We start from the raw sequence: 17,918 nt of genomic DNA, 5'->3' as shown, positions 1-17,918 counted from the left end.
CTTAAGTCGGAGAATAGTCTCACCGACCCGACTCACGTGAATTGAGATAGATGCAGGTGGGAGCTCCAATTACAAGTAGTCAAGGAGCTCACCCGTATTAAATGGAATATAAAATAATAGTATCTCAGAATTGTGTGTCAATGTAAGTGCGCCAACTTAAAGTGAGAACTAGCACGAAATGTGGGGATTGGACATGAACTTCATTCTATCTCGACTGATCCCACTTATATTGTCCCACGAAATCTGGAACAATATTATCATATTCCAATCTTTGCGGTTTTTCGATATCATTTCAATCTAGCCGTAAGTAGTTATTGGTGCTAGTATGCAAAACAGATCCATTTGGGGATATTGCATATTTGAAGCAGTGTCTAGTCTAACGCTTTGCTAATGCAGCAAAACTTGGGACGAAAGTCAAGTCAACAGCCATTCTAATTTGTTTGCCATTTCTTTATGTTGCCAAAGATCATTTCTCGTCAATAATTCCGCTAGGTCCTACAGACATCACTAATGTGACCTGGTAGAGTAAGTTGCTATATAAAGAAGGTAGAATGCCATTTTACTTACTGGTCCATCATTGACCAATGCTACCTCCTAACGGCTTGTCAGAACAAAATACCACTCGATGTTAGATTCCTCACCATCATTGCCTGGAATACTCCATCCTTTACCTTCGATGCATCATAACCTTGCTGAACTTTCGAGAAGAAGGTTTGGTACAACTCTTTTGCTTGATCACCTCCTAGCGCTCCGTGGAAATCTGGCTTTGATCCTTTCTTTGTAGAGGCAAGGAGTGTAAATTGGGAGACTGGTACAATGAGCTAGATTCTCATTCAATACCGTCTTTCACGCACCACATAGGACTTCTCCACTGATGTCTTGAACATTGTGTCTCCACTGGATATTGATTAGAGATGGCTGCATGCCTCCATATGTATAGATGGAGTATCTTCCATACCCTGCCACCAGTTTCATCGTCCCATAATCGCATTCTCAACACCTTGGCTGCAAGAGCATCTGCATCTTTTTCCGTGTCTCCTGGAGCTACTGCAGCGAATACCAGAATACCTTTCCCAATTGATGACACCAATTGCTGATCAACAGTCACTGAAGCTGATAGAACGCGCTGAAGTATGGCTGCTAAGATATCAACATAATTGAACTGAGTTGGTCTAAGTTGGTCTGAGGAGAACTTGCCCTTCATGCTGGGATCTGGGGCTCGATCTGAGACTAGATGCTACTGAAGAAGAACAAAGTGCAATAAACGCTATAAAAAAAATTATTGTATGCACCGCTACGTGAACTATAAAGTAGCCAGATCGAGATGTGAACGATTCCAAAGGTCGCCGTGACGATTCTGTAGAAGCGGAGACAAGTGAGACTAGTGTTGATGATGCAACAAGTAGACGCAGCCAAGGACGAAATTCACAACAACCTAAAAGAAACAGCATTCATCATTAGAATTCTGTGAAGAAGCGCAACACCTTCATTGATTGAAGACGTCTGCATATCACGAGAGAGTTTTCCGTTGAATGAGCGTGCAGCTGCATCGTTCCCCACGATCTCAGGCTGCAGGAAGGTGCTAACCTTACCAGGCCAGGCCGAAGCGAACCAATTCCATCACAGCAATCGAGCGAGGCAGCGCAGCTCTTTGAACCTCAAGCAAACTCCGCATCACCCAGAACCTCGCGCCCTCTGGACACGACAACAGTACCATAACTTCTACATAGGACAATACTTGCCACGCCAGCACGTACCAATCTACTCCTCTTCACGCGCATGGGGCTCATCACTCAACACACAGGGCAAGATCCGTGGACACGACTACAATTACCATACCTTGAACCAACACGTTTGGTCGCATCTCTCCCACATCCACGATGGCGGCTCGAAAGCTTCAGCAGGAGGTTGATAAGTGCTTCAAGAAGGTCGAAGAAGGCGTGCAGGAGTTTGAGTCAATCTACGACAAGATCGCGAGTGCAGCAAATCCTGCCCAGAAGGAGAAGTTGGAAGACAACCTCAAACGTGAGATCAAGAAGCTCCAAAGGCTACGAGACCAGATCAAAACATGGGCGGCTAGCAATGATATAAAGGACAAGGGTCCTCTGATAGAAAAGAGAAAACTTATCGAGACGGTATGAGCTTGAGTAATCTGGTAGGTCATGGCTAATCGTTTTTAGCAAATGGAGAAGTTTAAGGCTGTCGAGAAGGCTATGAAGACCAAGGCATATTCGAAAGAAGGATTATCTGCCACAACAAAGCTAGATCCGAAGGAACAAGCAAAGTCGGATGCTTACTCGTTCTTGAGTGACATGGTCGAAGAACTTGAACGGCAAATCGAGACCCTGGAGACGGAGCAAGTACAGCTGAACTCTTCGATGAAGAAAGGCAAAAGCCAGTCTAAGGTCTCGGATCGTGTGGCAGAAATCGATCGTATAACAGAACGTCATAAGTGGCATCAGAATAGGCTCGAGCTTATCAAACGTTCCTTGGAAAATGGCGTGCTGGAAACAGAACAAGTCAACGAAATGGAGGACTCAATCAAGTTCTATGTTGCCGAAGGGCAGAACGACAACTACGAAGGAGAAGATGAGACTCTTTATGATGATCTAAATCTACAAGAAGAGGAAGACAACTACGGCATGAACAATGACGACCGAGTGTCGTCACAAGATACGCAGTCGATACAAGACGATGCTCCAGAATTGGAGTCTAGGTCGAATAGCATACCTAGCAAGGGAAAAGCTGCTCCAGAACCTCCAATAGCAGCATTACGGAGACCTTCGACACAACTCAAGAGTCCTCTGCCAGGATTAGCAACTCTCCATACGGCGTCAACTGGTAATACGAATGGGTCTGGGAACCAAATGAAACCTGCGGCCGTGCCAACTCGTGCACCTGGGGAAACATTGAAGTATGCCTCCGCAGCGGCCGCAGCTGCTGCGAGCGACAAGTTAGGCATTGCTCCATTGCCTCCACCTCCTGAAGCACTACCGCCCGCTGCCACATCACTGACCCATCCGCCTTTACCATCACAAGCTGCTACTGCTTCGCCTACAATCTTGAACTCACAACCCACCAGTCTCAGCCAAACACCTGTGACAAGATCTAGTATTCCTGCTTCAGTGCCGGTATCAGATACGCCGTCAAGTTCGCAAACTAAATCACCAGCTTTGAGTCAATCAAGTACAGCTCCCAGTGGCACTGGTGTCTCGCAGTCTCAGAACGCTGAGCGACCAGACAGCACTCGTCCTGCGACATCTCGAGCATCATCTGGTAAGGCTCCAGCGGGTACAGATGTGTCTGAAAATTCGAAAGGTCTGAGTTTTCTCATAAGAAATTCATGGATAGTGCTAACAACCACGAAGTTACTGCTCCACATACTAATGGTATTACAAACGGGGTCAAGCCTGCACCTGTCGAGGATCCAGATGAGTCAATATATCACCTCCCATCAGGCCTGCAAGATCTCCTCCAGTCTTTCGAGGCCACTCAACGTCGCGTTACTAGTCCACCGTCTCAGTCCACGCAAAGAATGCTTTCAGCATCTATTACGACCTCCCCAGATGCGCTAGATGCATTAGCGCCGAGGAATTACAAGCCAAAGCATCCCGTCAGGACAGCGCCGTACTACCCTCAAGAACTGGATCCAGTCTTTGATGATCCACGATTGTACTCCCGTATTGACCCGGATACGTTGTTCTATGTCTTCTACTACAAGCAAGAGACATATCAGCAATATCTCGCAGCAAAAGCCTTGAAGGATCAGAGTTGGAGATTTCACAAGCAGTATCAGACTTGGTTCCAAAGACATGAGGAGCCCAAGACTATCACCGAGGAGTTTGAACAAGGGACTTATCGGTTTTTCGATTATGAATCGACATGGTGGGGACCCTATCTCACAAACATATTTGACCCCTTTCTCGTTGCTCCGCTGTACACTCGACCCGGGCGGGGCATTTCCACCAGAGATCCTGCTGAGAAAACCCCTTTCGAGTTGTGTCCTCAGATCACGTCTGAGAATAGTCACTCAGCCTTCCAATACGCTCAATGGGAGTTCCACCCCCAGAACTGTCATATGTTTAGGAGCTTCTAGAGGTCCACTGTAACATGTATTCTTCTATTTATTTATTTCTTTTGTCGTATAATTATCACCATTGCTGACCCAGAAATGGTACTTGTAGGATGAACCGGAGGAAAGCAGACTTCAAGTTTGCGTACAAGTTCCTCGAAGACGATGTATGAGTTATGGACCGGCGTCGGAAACATCTCTTGAGTTGGCAAACTGGTCGGCGCATGGTCTTGCTCTAGCCCCGAGGTTAGCTGGGATAATTGACGTTTGCACGCCTCGAAACAATAGCAAACAAACTTGCTCATTTGAGCCAAGTCCATTTTGTGTCTCCACTGCCAACGTGTTCAGAATGATCGCGTGCTTCTTTTGTGCAGCATTACATCCGTCTAACAGAACAGCAGAGGTTGAAAATTGACGAAAACGGAGTATCCCTTCCTGCATATGGCCACTCGGTGAGAAGCGATACTATGCGACCATTGGCCGCCTGCGCCAAGTTTTGGCCAGGTACGTATCATTGCTTTCCGACCCCACGCCTGCAATTGAGATCGATTGGCGACCGAGATGGAAGGCGAGGACGGGAAGAATAGATTCCAGTGGAAAGAAGGGGCTTTGTGAAAGCGTCCAAAGTCCTACATTGGGCAGAGTAGGTTCGTAGCGTAGGCATACATACCTCAGGACAAGTTCAGAGCTCAGGTACAAGCTGCGTTGATGCCCAACAACGACCAACGCGTACTCCCGTTCGCAGAAATCACAGGAACCACGAGGACGAGGCAGAGTATAAAGAAGAATGCGCTTCCCAACCCACACCGGCTTTTCTGCAAGAAGATCTTGACCTTGTCAGAACGTTCTAGTTGCCTCGATGAACAGGAAGCAATTGCACAAGTTGAGATGAAGACGGCAAGCAAGAGCAGTGAAAGAAGAAGCACGAAGGGTGCGGCCCAACTGGAGCTCGCTGACCAATCTCGTGGATAGCCGTCATTGGCCAATCCTCAACCACGATACCCATCTCTCTTTGCCTTTTACACAATCTTCAGACTTGATTTTCTCTTTCTTCTTCCCTTCTCAACACTCACTTGTTTGCTCATGAGCGACAGCTTCCTATGATTTCTTTTGAAAGTGCTAACCATCTTACAGTCTCGCACTCGATGAAGAGAAGTCCGATACCGAGTGTACCTTTCGTCCAAGCATGCACTCGCTTGTCCTGACTCCAATCCTTCGTTCGCAGCTCAGCCTTCTCTTCACATGCGATGCGACAACACAGTCGAGCAACCACAACTTCGCTCAGCAGTCGTTCTTCGGACTCTTCAGCGCGAGCAACGGGGCGCTGTCCGGCAAAACTCACTTTTACGAAAATGAAACCATCCTGCATTCTTATGCCCCGTGACGGCAATGCATCTTGGGTTGCAAAAAGCAGTTCGCAATTGCGTCTTGAAGCAGCGACGAGGCAAAAGGAGGGCGGGCGGACCCCGCTACCAGTCCTGGTTGCCTAACACCTTGAACCTCCCGAATGATTACGCCCATAGCCTTGCCATTACCCAATCGATTCCCAACACTTCATCTCGCATGCCTCCCTGCAAAATGCCCTTTTCTCAACTGAAACAATAATGTCGAGGTCGGGCGACCAAATACAGAGCGACACCTCCATCAATTTGGCAAACATGCTGCCTCTCCCTCGATGAAGCCCCAGCATTGTCCTCAATCGCCCGGATTTTCGAGATCAATGGCGGTCAATCGTCCAGACCTGGACAAATGGTTTGCCCGATGGTGTCGTGGCTTTCGTCAACGCGCTGCTTTCACGCCGTCCTTGGCTTGGAATTGAACGGGGCAACGCCAACGAAGACGAGGAATCTGCCCTTATTTCTGCCTCACGATGGCGAGCCGGACCAGATCCCATATGGGTTCGTAAGCCTCAACGAGGCTGTCCGGCGCAACGTCCATCGCCGCAAGGAACCATGCTCGTCTTTTAATTGTCAGGGTTGCACAGGCGCGAGGCTCTGAGGTATTTTACGCTCCATCGCCGAGTCCCGCCATTTTCAGATGCCCCTTTTGTGCTTACCATCATCGCCGACGACTTGGAAGTCTTCACAGCCTCAAACTTAGTGGTTCCTTCGGTGTGTGATTTTGGACAAGCTTGCCGAGTCTGCATTCGAGACGGGTCTGATCTTGGTTCCTAGCCGTTGATGAAGCAGGGCTGTTGTTGAGGTGCATTGGTTCATATCAGTGGGCATCATTTGTTTCCACGTCACAATCCCGTCCTTTTGTCCCAATTCCAATCACTTCCAAGCATGTCACAAACGAGGCGGGTCCTAGAACATATCGAAGCTAAGGCCCATGCAACCTGTGACTCCAAATTGCGAATGTCTGCGGGAGAAGTCGATATCCTCTGTCGCTCACGTATAGATAAGGGAGTGACCGCGGTCTCTACAATGATCTACAACACTAAGATCTCTGAAGTAAATGATCCACAATTCTTCTTTATATGATAGTATATTTTAATCCTCAATCGTGTGGTACTTTTCAGTCCTTATATCGTAATTTCCAAGCCAAATGTGAGCATGTCTTCGTCTCTTGCTAGCGTATAGACCTGACTTCTTACAGTTCCCTTGAAGTAAGACCGGTTTCTTCTAGCTGTCTGGACGGGGAAAACAGAACCGTTTCGATGGCTCAACAGTACTACATGTTCAATCCTGGTTATGGGCAGTGCCTGGGAACAAATTTTCCAAACCATGAAAGCACTTCTTCTCAGGAAGCGCCGGCACAAGCTCAATCTACGGCGATGGATCGGGTGCAAGGACTGTCTAATAAAAGCACTAGTACAGACAATTCATTAGACTCTACTTGGACAAAAATATCTTGGAGTTCGGATTTCACCGCAGACAGTACAATGTCGAATTGGGAACAAGTTACACCGCCTCAAATCAAATATGAGGACGATCCATACAAGTGGGAAGATCCTGCCGATACAATTGCATATTCTCCTACTGGCTCACAGGGCTTCTCGACTCCAATGCTACAACCGTCCTCCTTCACAGAGCCAGCAATTGACTCCAGACCTACACCGACTAGCCTTCGCTGGAACCCCCATAGTCGACTGCTGGAACTATACAAGTTGATTGTTGGCAAAGAAGAAAAAGAGCCATATTTTCAATTATTTGAAGGATGTGCGGTCACGAATCAGACGCCAGCTCGTGTCTATCTCGACTACCCGAAGTATGTCTTTTGGTTTCAATCGTTACATGAGGCTGACAGATATTGCAGAGCTCCAAAGAAAGGTTCCTATCCCTGTCAGTACCCATGGGGGTGTAGCGGCAAACAAACAGTATTTACCAGACCAGCCGACCTCGACCGCCATTACAAGAACGTCCACGCTTCTCCAGATCAGAAAGACTCTTTCCCTTGCGATTACGCGCCGTGTGGTAGACACCTCGATCCATTCACGCGCAAGGACCACTACCGTGATCACCTCCGCGACTATCACAAGGAGGATCTAGGCTGTGCAAAGATGCCAAAGAAGCTCGGTCGAAAGGTGGGGCCTGCTGAACAAGCAGCCTGGCTATCTGAGCGCAAAGTATCGCGACGCTGGTGGCGATGTGCTCGGTGTCTGGTGAGGAGACAGGTTCAAGTAGACGGGTGGGAATGCCCCAACTGCAAGTCTTCATGCGAGCAGGACCGAATCGATGCTCGTTTGAAAAAGCAACAACACCAAAAGGCCATGGTTGTCGATCCAACTGAGCCTGATGATGAAGTGGGATATCAAACTGCAAGCTCTGTTACAACTACTGTACCATCGACTGCTGCCGACCCTTCGACGTACTATGAATGTGGAACTTGTCGAGAATACTCTGGGTGGGTGTACGACGGTATAGGAGAGTGGAACGAGTGTCCTGACTGCACCACGCGAGTTGCAGAGGCTTCTTACCCTGTTGACGACTATTACCAATAGTTTGCCATTGGAACACTCAGAGAAATAAGGAGTTCCAAGCCTGGATTGGTTGGACCCTGATTCAAAAGCAAAAGAAAGCGTGTATGCGAGCACAACGAAACTCTAATAGGAGTTGGCAGATCTGCTTTGGCGTTGGACTAGGGAGGCAGAACGAACCAGGGGGGGCGTCTTCATATTGGTGGTGGGGAGGCAATTGTCCGATCTCTTCCAGTACTTCTTCCGACTTACGACTTTCAACTTCTCACATCCTTCTTCATCTCTCTACATCCCCGGAATCGAACTTTGCTATTAGGCAAAAGCAAGCACGGCCGTCGTTGTTTTTTCGCACCTCTTATCTTTCATTCTCACTTGTCTTTTTTTTGTGTTTCATATATATTATCTACCTAAGTACTCCCTTCGTTTCGAACTTTTTGGATAGGGCTGGCTGGAACGGAGTAAGTGGAGTTAGGTACACACATGGGACAGGAACGGAAGGAAACGGAGCGGCATACAATATCTTTGGCATTTTTTCGCAGGCTCGACTTCGAGGGAGCACAGGACATCTTATCTCGGGGTGGGTTCGCATGGAGTTTTTTGCTTTTGAAATTGTTCCGGTATAGCATGGTGTTGGGTCACTCGTTAGAAATGCATCATTGGTCTACATATTATGAAAAAAGTGAAGTGAAGTGAAGTCTTCTTGTGCACGTGCTACGTCCCTGATCGAGGAGGAAATGCGGATAAAGACGGCCGAAAATGTGGAGAAGGGAAGCTCCGTTCTCGGATAGCTACAGCTCGAGCTCAAGGGACGAACTCTGTAAATTTTTCCATGTCAAAAGAAATTCAAACAAATGATACAATCGTGACTTCAATTCGATATTGGAAAGAGCCGCGAATTGAAACAACAGCCGCATCACCTTCTTGCCGCGACGCAGTGCCGGCTAAAGACAATTCCCCCTCCTGCGGCAACAACCTTCTCGCGCTTCCTTCTCCAGCTCTGTCTGCACAACCCCACATCCTCGGATAGTACACGCCCCAACCTAACCAATTCTCAACTCTGAGAGGCTACGAACGAAAACCGGACGGCAACTACAAGTACACCACCACTCTTCCTCACAATGAATATCCTCAGAACGCTCCCTCGATTCGCATCCTCTTCTCTGCGACAACGACGCACGATGGCGAGCAGCACTTCCTTCAAGAAAATAGTGGTCAAGAACCCGGTGGTGGAGCTAGATGGCGACGAGATGACCCGCATCATCTGGAAGGACATCAAGGATAAATTCATCCACCCGTACCTGGACATCGATCTCAAGTACTACGACCTGGGGCTCGAGTACCGGGACGAGACGAACGATAAGGTGACGACGGATAGTGCGGAGGCGATCTTGAAGTACGGGGTTGGTGTTAAGTGTGCGACGATCACGCCGGATGAGCAGCGGGTTAAGGAGTTTAATTTGAAGCAGAGTGGGATCTTCCTTTATTTTCTTGAGAGAGAAGAGAGTGCTAATGTATGTATGGCATAGTGTGGTTGTCTCCCAATGGAACAATCAGAAATGCTCTTGGAGGAACCGTTTTCAGAGAACCGATCGTGATTCCCCGAATTCCACGCCTGGTTCCGGGCTGGAAGAAGCCCATTATCATCGGTCGACACGCATTCGGAGACCAATACCGAGCCAAAGACCTCGTTGTAAAAGGCAACGGCACCTTGAAGATGGTATTCACCCCCAAGGGTGGAAAGCCAGAAGAAATCGAAGTCTACGAGTTCAAGAACGGAGGCGGGGTTGCGCAGACGCAGTATAATACCGATGAGTCGATTACGGGGTTCGCGCATGCGAGTTTCAAGCTGGCGCTGGCGAAGGGACTGCCGCTTTATATGAGTACCAAGAATACGATTCTGAAGAAGTATGATGGGCGGTTTAAGGATATCTTCCAGGAGATCTATGACAAGGAGTATAAGACCGGGTTCGAGGAGAAGAAGATCTGGTATGAGCACAGGCTTATTGATGATATGGTTGCGCAGATGATGAAGAGTTCTGGGGGATATATTATGGCTTTGAAAAGTACGCTTCCTCTCTTCTTCTCTTGCAAATGTGCTCTTACTGATGTTCATATGTGTAGATTATGACGGAGACGTCCAATCCGACATCGTAGCCCAAGGCTTCGGCTCCCTAGGCCTCATGACCTCCGTCCTCATCACGCCCGACGGCAAGACCTTCGAATCCGAAGCCGCGCACGGCACCGTGACCCGACACTACCGCGAGCATCAAAAGGGCAACGAAACATCCACCAACCCGATCGCCTCGATCTTCGCCTGGACGCGGGGACTCGTGCAGAGAGGAACCCTGGACAATACGCCCGAGGTGGTGGCCTTTGCCGAGAGTCTCGAGAAGGCGTGTATTGATACGGTGGATATCGATGGTATCATGACGAAGGATTTGGCGCTGGCGTGTGGGTTGAGTAAGAGGGAGGATTGGGTTACGACGGGGGAGTATTTGAGCGCGGTCGAGAGGCGGATGAAGAGTTTGTTGAAGCAGAAGTTGTAGATCTCTCTATTTCTATCTTGGAAGAGTAGAAAGAAGGCATTTCTAGACCTATGAGTAGATTTGCGTCTTGATTGGTACACAAGACAGACAGACAGACGAGACGGAAGAATGCGTTGGATATGGCATTGGTTGCATGCATAGCATCTTTACTTACTCACATACCTACGCGTTTGTACATAGAGATAGCTTTATCATTGCGGTTAGCTCATCGATCAATCGAGACTTTTGCATACGTAAGAAGCTTCGAAATTGAAAGTCCTCGATTCGTATTTGTCTATCAGCCACGTTATTCTGCTCGTGATTCTGCTACCGTACTGTTGGTACATAATTCCACACCTTAGCACCACGAACCCCATGCAAAAAGCCATGCCAATCCCTCCTTAATAATAGTACATCTGGAAGAAAGATTAAAAAAACCATCACATCGGCCCAAATGGATGCGCATCAGGATCTGGACTCGGAATCTTCGGTTTCCTCGCTCTCTTACTGGCCGGCTTCTCCTTAACAGCTCCTTCCCCTTCCTCACCCCCCTTCTTCTTCTTCGACGCCCTCGGTTTCTTGGCCTCCTTTCCTCCAGCCTTTGGATAGTACCCTCCATCATCATCCTCTCCTCTCTTACGCTTTCCTTTCGTGGTAGAAGGACCGCCACCAAGCGCGAAATCGTAGCCTTGTCCGTCTTCTTCGACGATTTCAAGGGCGTCCGGCTTAGAGGGCGCGGGGATCGAGGCCCGTTTCCCTGCTCCGCGGAGAGCACCAGGTTTCCCGTGGGATTTCTCGGAGCCTTCGCCGTCTTGGAGGAAGATTTGAGGTTGGTTTCTGCGGAGCCAGTTGTAGGGTGAGTGGTGGTTTCCAAAGGCGAGGTCTTGCGGGTGGAAGTGTGGGGGGAAGGGCGGGACGGTGCCGAGCGAGGCGTCGATGTCGTAGAGGTAGTCGTCGAGTTGGTCGGGGGTTAGGTAGGAGTAGGGGACTGTTTCTGGGGGTTCGGGGTCCAGGGACTTGGTGAGTTCGGTGGGGAGGGAGGCGCTTTGGGAGGAGAGGTGAGGGGTGCTGGATGTGAGGTGGGCGAAGGATTTCGTAGGGGCTTGGGATGCGTTGTTGAGTGCTGCTCGTTCGGTGAGCATGGTGCGTAGTTCTGCCATGAGGGCTTGGCCTTCTGATGTTTGTAGGGATCCGATGCTGTCGATGTCATCGTCGGTGATGAGGCCAGGGATGGAGCTGTCGCCTGGTGGGACTTCTGAGGAGATATCGATGCGCTTATCGATTGGTATTTGCGCAGAGTTATTCACATCGAGGAGGAGGTCGAGTATTTGACTAGATCGTATAAGCTTGATGCTCGAGGAAGATTGCGCAGGTTGCTCACTCGTTCTCTTGTGCAAGACGCTTTGCGGTTTTGACAGCATGCTGTTCTTGGATGAAGAGGTCGTTGCTTTGTTGCATAGCAGCATCAAATTTCTGCTTCATCTTCCGAAACTTCTTCCTATTGTGAATTGTGGTCAGCTTCTGTATTCTCTGTTGTGCGATCTTGAACGCAATCAGAATGAAGAGATGAGGAATGCTGTGAGCTGGGGAACTCTGGCGATCGAATAAAGGGTAACACGTACTTGAATGACTTGTATGTCTGCTTTGGTTCCTCTGCTTGGCTCTCCATCGCTGTATCTGCCAGGCTGGTCAGGTCGCTACGTTCCGGATTGAGAAGTGTTGAAGACATGGTTGCGCATTTGTTGTGAAAGTATTCGAGCAGATGGAGCTGGAGAAATATATGAGATGTCTCGCTAACAATAGTTCGGTCTAAGCTGGCAAGGGCCGTCGACACGATAGCTAAATACGTGAAATAAAGTCAAACTTCTTGAACAACTTCAATCAGTGTATAGAATCCTAAAGCAGTAGTCATGGAAGAACTCACCGCCTTCGTCTCATTGCTCTCAAAATCGTTAGGCACCGGTAGAAAGGGGACTCAAGCGAGATCTCACCGCTCTGTCTCTTCTGTTCCCAATAGCGTTAGGATGGGGCAGAATAAGACTCAATGTAGAGCTCACCGCCCTGCAGTTGTTATTCCTATAATCGTTAGACTGGGCAGAAAGAAATAATTCTAGATATCAAAATAATTCAGATTCAACAATCGTAGATCGACAAGCAACCTTCATCTTGAGAACCATATTCAGCTTCTTCGCCCTTGATTCGAGTTTCTACCTTTGCGCCCTCGAGGACCTCGTCTCCCTTTTGTACTCGAAGCAAGTCCCCCTCGATACCAGTACACATTCTAAAGATCGCTGCCTCCACTGCGCTGCTGCCCCGCGAACTGCAAGTCTGGTCACGTTCATCCCTTCGTCGAGAAGAAACACCTAAAAGGAGCCATCAATCATATTGAGAAGTATGTCTAACCCCTTTTCTTCCCTATCTCCCTTCTCTTAAACCTCCAGACCTTACACTCGTCGATCCCTTCCTCCTTTCTCTCACGTCGCAATTCAGGCATGGTCCTAATTTGAATACAGCCACCTCCCTGTCAGCTTCCAACATTACAGACCTCGTCCCATTGGCCCAACGAGACGACGATACGACATCCAAGAGCGAAGAGCCAACCTTGACTCTTCCAGATCTTCAAGATATCGTCGTCGTTCTTGTCCATCAGGAGCAATCGAGGATATCATCCCGAGATCCACATCATACGCATTTGCTTCAGAAAGAACCACCACTCGGAACACCATCATATTCCGTAGCTTCGACGACGACTACCTCAAGTCTACTAAGACTAGATCACTTGAACCAACTCAACATAAACGAGTCTCAACCCACGCCATCTCCGCAGCACGTGGCTGCTAATACATTGGGCTCTTCGCCTTTTCGTTACCGGCTACTAGAAGCACCTGACTACTGTTGTAGCATACAACAACAAGCCTACTTCTTGACGTACTTTCATGTTAAGACATTACCTCAATACACTACATACTTGTGTTGAAGGTATCCATTCAAGAGATCTCAAGATGTCCAAGCTTTCGTCTACAGACGCCATGCCGTCTAAGAAGATCAAGAAAGAGAAGTCTAGTAAGAAGAGAAAGGCAGAAGCAATCACCACTTTAGACGAGGAAATCTCTCCCGCCATTCCACTGGACCAAGACACGTCTATGCTGGTTATCACTCCCGCAGTTGAGGATGAGCAAGATGCTACTACTGGTAACGATTCCAAGGCTTCTCCATCAAAGAAGCGCAAGACATCTGTCGAGGAGATCGAAGTAGATGTCACTCTTCCCGAACCGCCATCCAAGAAGGCTTTGCGTCGTCTGAAGAAAGGCAAGCCTCTTCCGCCACCCAAGTCTGGAGCCGATTCTACACCTGAACCAGAAACCAAGAAAGCAAAGAAAGCTGAGGTAGAAAAGAGATCCGAGCACGGTGTATGGATTGGAAACTTGCCATTCCATGTCTCCAAGGAAATCCTGCGCGATTTCCTTGTTGATCACTCTGATATAACCCAAGAGATGATCACCAGAGTGCATATGCCTGGACCCAATGATACCAAGTCAGCCAACAAGGTTAACGAAACGAAGAAGTTTGCCAAAGTCGTAAACAACAAGGGCTTTGCCTATGTTGATCTATCCTCAGCAGAAGCAGTCAAAGAGGCTGTTGAATTGTCTGAGCAACTATTATCTGGTCGACGCTTGTTGATCAAGGACAACAAGTCATTCGAAGGCCGCCCTGAGAAGACTAAAGAGGAGACAAGAAATGAAGGCAAGCCACCAAGCAAGAAGGTGTTCATTGGCAATTTAGCCTTCGATACCACCGAACAGAGCCTCAAGGAGCACTTCTTAAAGTGTGGACCAATCGCCAGCGTTATGGTTGCATCCTTCGAGGACAGCGGCAAATGCAAAGGTTATGCTTGGGTTGTATTCGAGGAACTTGAAGGCGCAGAGAATGCTGTTCGAGGCTTCGTATACATTGAGGAAGAGCTTTCGGACGCATCGGAATCTGAGGAGGAGAGCGACGCCGATGATGGAGCATCTGATGCAGAGGTCAGCAAGTCGAAGCCCAAGAAGACAAAATTGAGGAAGTGGTGGGTCAACAAGATCAAGGGCAGATCCTTACGTGCAGAGTACGCCGAAGATGCACAAGTCCGATACAAGAAACGATACGGCAAAGATGGTAGCAAGAATGCTGCTTCCGAGGGTGTATCAACTGGAGAGAAGTCTGTCTCGGAGGTGCCAGGTCCTGTCAAGCCTGCAAAGGTTGTTGAATATCGGAAGCCTTACGCGGCGAGATTGACAGGCGGTATCGTTGAGAGTAAGGGGAGTAAAATTACGTTTTGAGTTAGCCTCAATGGACAACCGGTGTTTACCACCTTTCTGCCTCGAAAATTGATTCTGGAATTATCTCCTCTACACAACAACGATCTACGAAACCACCGACCCAATCACAACCACCACAATCACTCAAACCAAGTACGTACGTATTCTGTCTCTCTCACTCCCCTTTACTATTCAGTCGCTATCTCACTCTGGGGGTTCTGACCCGCAGCTTCGAGCCCTTCCCTTCGAGCCCTTCCCTTCGAGCCCTCCCCTTCTCTCCTCTTCATCGATACAATCAATACTCCTGTACGCGTCTCGTCAACTGCAAGACAGACAATCTCCTTTCGATATGTCAATACTGTTCTTATTCCAGCTTATCGTCCTGGTTCACAAGTTTTCGAGGCTTTTCACTATTTTGGCCTCAAACGTTCATCTTCAGCCCTCACTGCTTTCTGTCATCTCTCCACGTAGCCTCTCCCCATCTTTCGATGTATTGCTTTTATCAACTACAAGACAGACAATCTTTTCTTCATATTGTCTATTCTTATTCAAGTCTTTCGATCTCACTTCCCATTTCTCGATTTTTGTGTACATCATTTCGAGTTTGCAGATTTTCGTCACTAGTATCACGTGACAGCTCCCCCTTTTGCAGAAATACTTTCCCAGTTGCTGCTATTTGAATTTTCATAGTGCTGATGGACATTTTCTTTTCTCTTATTGTGTTGATTTATTCCAAATAAATCTGGAAGATTGGAAGAGCGACTTTGGCTCAGATTAGTTCATAATGTTATGTTCTACGATCTCGGCCAGCATTAATATATTGAATCTCTTGAAATTCTAATCAACAATAGAAAGAATCATAAGCTAACATAAGGTGAAAGCAGAATGAGCTACACACAAAGGCCAAACCGCCCACAAGGGGCTGAGTATTGTGGTGTGCTCCCTGCGTGCGTCGCACCGAGAGGGCTAGGAGTGGAGACGCTGGAGGTGAGTTAATTACAGATAATATTGTTTCGGAGTTTGTGGGACAATATAAGTTGGAAAAGCAGATTCTACGACGGAATTTACGTCGTTCTTAGAGCCACACTTGGGACTTCATCTGCTTATTGTCCTGCAAACTATGGGAACAGTATTATCTGCTAATCCAATTTTTCCGTCGTATTGTATGGAACTGTTATACTAATTCAATTATCTACAGAGACTGCTCCGGCGCTACAACCACGCTCGGCTGGATTGGGAAGGGCGTCAAAACCCTCCAAACCGCCAGTGGCAAGCGGTCTCTTTAGCCGTCTCCGCTCCTGGGGCTGTTGCCGGAGACCTGTTCCTTCCAGACGGTGACTGGAGTCGACAATCTCAACAGAACGCAGTTCTGTTACAGTCCGTTTGGAGGAGCTCCAGCGGAGTTTCGGTTTGGGCTTCGGTATTTATCTACATTTCTCTCTTCCCCCTTTGTGATTGTCTTCAACCAAGATGTACCTTTTTCTATCTACAGCTTTTTCTCTCTCTGGTTGATTGTCCACGACTAACATGTTTTTTTTAGAACCCCAATCCTCAAGGTGGCGTCCTCTTTCTCCGTGTGCGTGGCCCGGTCACCACAACCGTCGCTGGGGCTCTGGTTGGTCCTCCTCAACCACCCTCATACCAATCCGATTCTGATTCCGATCAGAATACGGACGACGAGGAGGAGGAGGAAGAGGGCAATACCACGGGGATGTGAGGGATGATCTGTGCACCGTTGTGACCACAGTGTCGAGAAGTCTGACCAAACCGCTGGTGTGACGTTTGATCACCAGTCGGAAACTCCGTTGGCGGCATCTCTCGGTTGTTCATGTAGGCGCTTCGGGGTGTTGCGGGATAGCTCTGCGGAGGTAGCCCTTCCTCTCCGCGAGGTTGGCGTATTTCCTCATGCTGCTGTGAAGTGAAAGCTTCATGGTGTGCGGGTGACTCTCGGCGGAGGTAGCCCTTCCTTTCTGCGAGGTTGGCGTATTTCCTCATGCTGCCCTGAAGTGCGATTGTAAAGTCTTGTAATATTAATTTTTCCTTTGTCATCAATACCAGAGATCTGCCTGCCTTTCCAAAATTCGAACATCTATCGTGCGGTTATGTGTTATGGATACCTGAGGTAAGTCACGTTCTGAAAGTTCAAGGACAGGAAAACATTGCGTAGCTTCGCTCCGTTCTTCTTTTCTTGTATAAACGACCAAATATCTCCCTGCCTCAAACTCAAGATGTAGATTCGGCTTCCAAGATTTGCGGCAAGCAAAAGTGGCAAATTCCAATTCCAACTTGTAACTCGTGAAAAGCCTTCTTGAAAGCCGATAGTCACATAGTTTAGATGCACATCCTTCTCACTGTGCTTCGTGGACCATCGCCTTGAATCTGAATCTACCATTGCTTCCTTTCTTAGCTCAAGACATGGTCTCTAGACGCAGGCCAGGTCTAAGACTTCTTCCAACAGGAACCCCAACACAAGCCGAAACCCTTTACTCACTCCAAATTCAATCCGCTCAACACCATAGCTGTCAGCTTCCACAATTGAAGCATCAGCAGCAGATATCCGTGGAGTATCGGATACTATTATAGGTCACAAAATCAAAAAAGCGGTTGGAGAACAAGACTTGTGATCATTCGTCGCTAAGCCATCAACAGATATCTTCCGAATCGAGACCTTGATCTTTGCCACTTCCTTCGTCACCTCCACTCAGCCCATAGCTATTACACATCGTATGAAACGAAAAAAGCCATAACCGCAGTCAAAAGAGCCAAGTGCATCTCCGTTTCGCCACTTGCAGTGTTGTAGAACGCCCGCTCGTGTCCGTTATTACCTCAGCGTCCTCCTTGGTATTTAGCTCTTCGATGACCCTCGATTGATTCCAGTAGTCTCTTGGTATAATCCAGGCTCTCGAATTTATCCGTGGTCAGCACCTCATCAGACATATCCAAACCAGCCTCTTTCTAGCCCATCCTGACTTTATCCCCATTCTCTCTCATTTGTTTTTATTCAATACCACCGCCATCCTTCTGTATCTGCCACAGTCTGCCGTACTGTGTTGATGCTTGAAATTGTCTGTCGATTGTGTTGTATTCCCATGAACCACATCCTC

The 17,918-nt window shown here is 48.1% G+C and overlaps 7 protein-coding genes across 7 annotated transcripts; 5 read left to right on the top strand and 2 right to left on the bottom strand.

Annotated features, from left to right (window-relative positions):
- Nucleotides 1–182: 182 nt before the first annotated feature.
- On the bottom strand, nucleotides 183–1,528 carry LY89DRAFT_618393 (deacylase). Its single transcript, XM_018210836.1, has 6 exons — nucleotides 1,198–1,528; nucleotides 959–1,137; nucleotides 855–897; nucleotides 642–808; nucleotides 568–594; nucleotides 183–517 (listed from the first exon to the last, which is right to left on the bottom strand). The coding sequence occupies exons 1-6, from the start codon at nucleotides 1,202–1,204 to the stop codon at nucleotides 467–469; spliced, it is 474 nt and encodes a 157-aa protein (XP_018070128.1). The 5' UTR covers nucleotides 1,205–1,528; the 3' UTR covers nucleotides 183–466.
- Nucleotides 1,529–1,880: 352 nt separating this feature from the next.
- LY89DRAFT_587107 (uncharacterized protein) lies at nucleotides 1,881–4,245 on the top strand (the record flags this gene model as incomplete). The annotated part of the gene is made up of 4 exons (XM_018209407.1): nucleotides 1,881–2,135; nucleotides 2,181–3,291; nucleotides 3,369–3,885; nucleotides 4,185–4,245. 4 exons carry the CDS (start codon nucleotides 1,881–1,883, stop codon nucleotides 4,243–4,245), a joined length of 1,944 nt encoding a protein of 647 aa, XP_018070127.1.
- A 2,834-nt stretch (nucleotides 4,246–7,079) lies between these two features.
- On the top strand, nucleotides 7,080–8,015 carry LY89DRAFT_587406 (uncharacterized protein; the record flags this gene model as incomplete). The annotated part of the gene is made up of 2 exons (XM_018209429.1): nucleotides 7,080–7,282; nucleotides 7,331–8,015. 2 exons carry the CDS (start codon nucleotides 7,080–7,082, stop codon nucleotides 8,013–8,015), a joined length of 888 nt encoding a protein of 295 aa, XP_018070126.1.
- A 1,154-nt stretch (nucleotides 8,016–9,169) lies between these two features.
- LY89DRAFT_734920 (putative isocitrate dehydrogenase) lies at nucleotides 9,170–10,537 on the top strand (the record flags this gene model as incomplete). The annotated part of the gene is made up of 3 exons (XM_018219949.1): nucleotides 9,170–9,458; nucleotides 9,518–10,054; nucleotides 10,113–10,537. 3 exons carry the CDS (start codon nucleotides 9,170–9,172, stop codon nucleotides 10,535–10,537), a joined length of 1,251 nt encoding a protein of 416 aa, XP_018070125.1.
- A 401-nt stretch (nucleotides 10,538–10,938) lies between these two features.
- On the bottom strand, nucleotides 10,939–12,440 carry LY89DRAFT_95434 (uncharacterized protein). Its single transcript, XM_018223531.1, has 4 exons — nucleotides 12,315–12,440; nucleotides 12,139–12,193; nucleotides 11,898–12,058; nucleotides 10,939–11,848 (listed from the first exon to the last, which is right to left on the bottom strand). Exons 3-4 carry the CDS (start codon nucleotides 11,996–11,998, stop codon nucleotides 10,957–10,959), a joined length of 993 nt encoding a protein of 330 aa, XP_018070124.1. The 5' UTR covers nucleotides 11,999–12,058; nucleotides 12,139–12,193; nucleotides 12,315–12,440; the 3' UTR covers nucleotides 10,939–10,956.
- Nucleotides 12,441–13,659: 1,219 nt separating this feature from the next.
- LY89DRAFT_587245 (uncharacterized protein) lies at nucleotides 13,660–14,835 on the top strand (the record flags this gene model as incomplete). Its single annotated transcript, XM_018209418.1, has 1 exon — nucleotides 13,660–14,835. One exon carries the CDS (start codon nucleotides 13,660–13,662, stop codon nucleotides 14,833–14,835), a length of 1,176 nt encoding a protein of 391 aa, XP_018070123.1.
- Nucleotides 14,836–15,699: 864 nt separating this feature from the next.
- On the top strand, nucleotides 15,700–16,531 carry LY89DRAFT_734917 (uncharacterized protein; the record flags this gene model as incomplete). The annotated part of the gene is made up of 3 exons (XM_018219948.1): nucleotides 15,700–15,801; nucleotides 16,013–16,234; nucleotides 16,355–16,531. The coding sequence occupies 3 exons, from the start codon at nucleotides 15,700–15,702 to the stop codon at nucleotides 16,529–16,531; spliced, it is 501 nt and encodes a 166-aa protein (XP_018070122.1).
- Between the last annotated feature and the right edge of the window lie 1,387 nt (nucleotides 16,532–17,918).

The sequence above is a fragment of the Mollisia scopiformis genome (assembly GCF_001500285.1).
Source record: "Mollisia scopiformis unplaced genomic scaffold LY89scaffold_14, whole genome shotgun sequence".
Lineage (NCBI taxonomy): Eukaryota > Fungi > Ascomycota > Leotiomycetes > Helotiales > Mollisiaceae > Mollisia > Mollisia scopiformis.
This window is presented reverse-complemented; position numbering and strand designations above follow the sequence as displayed.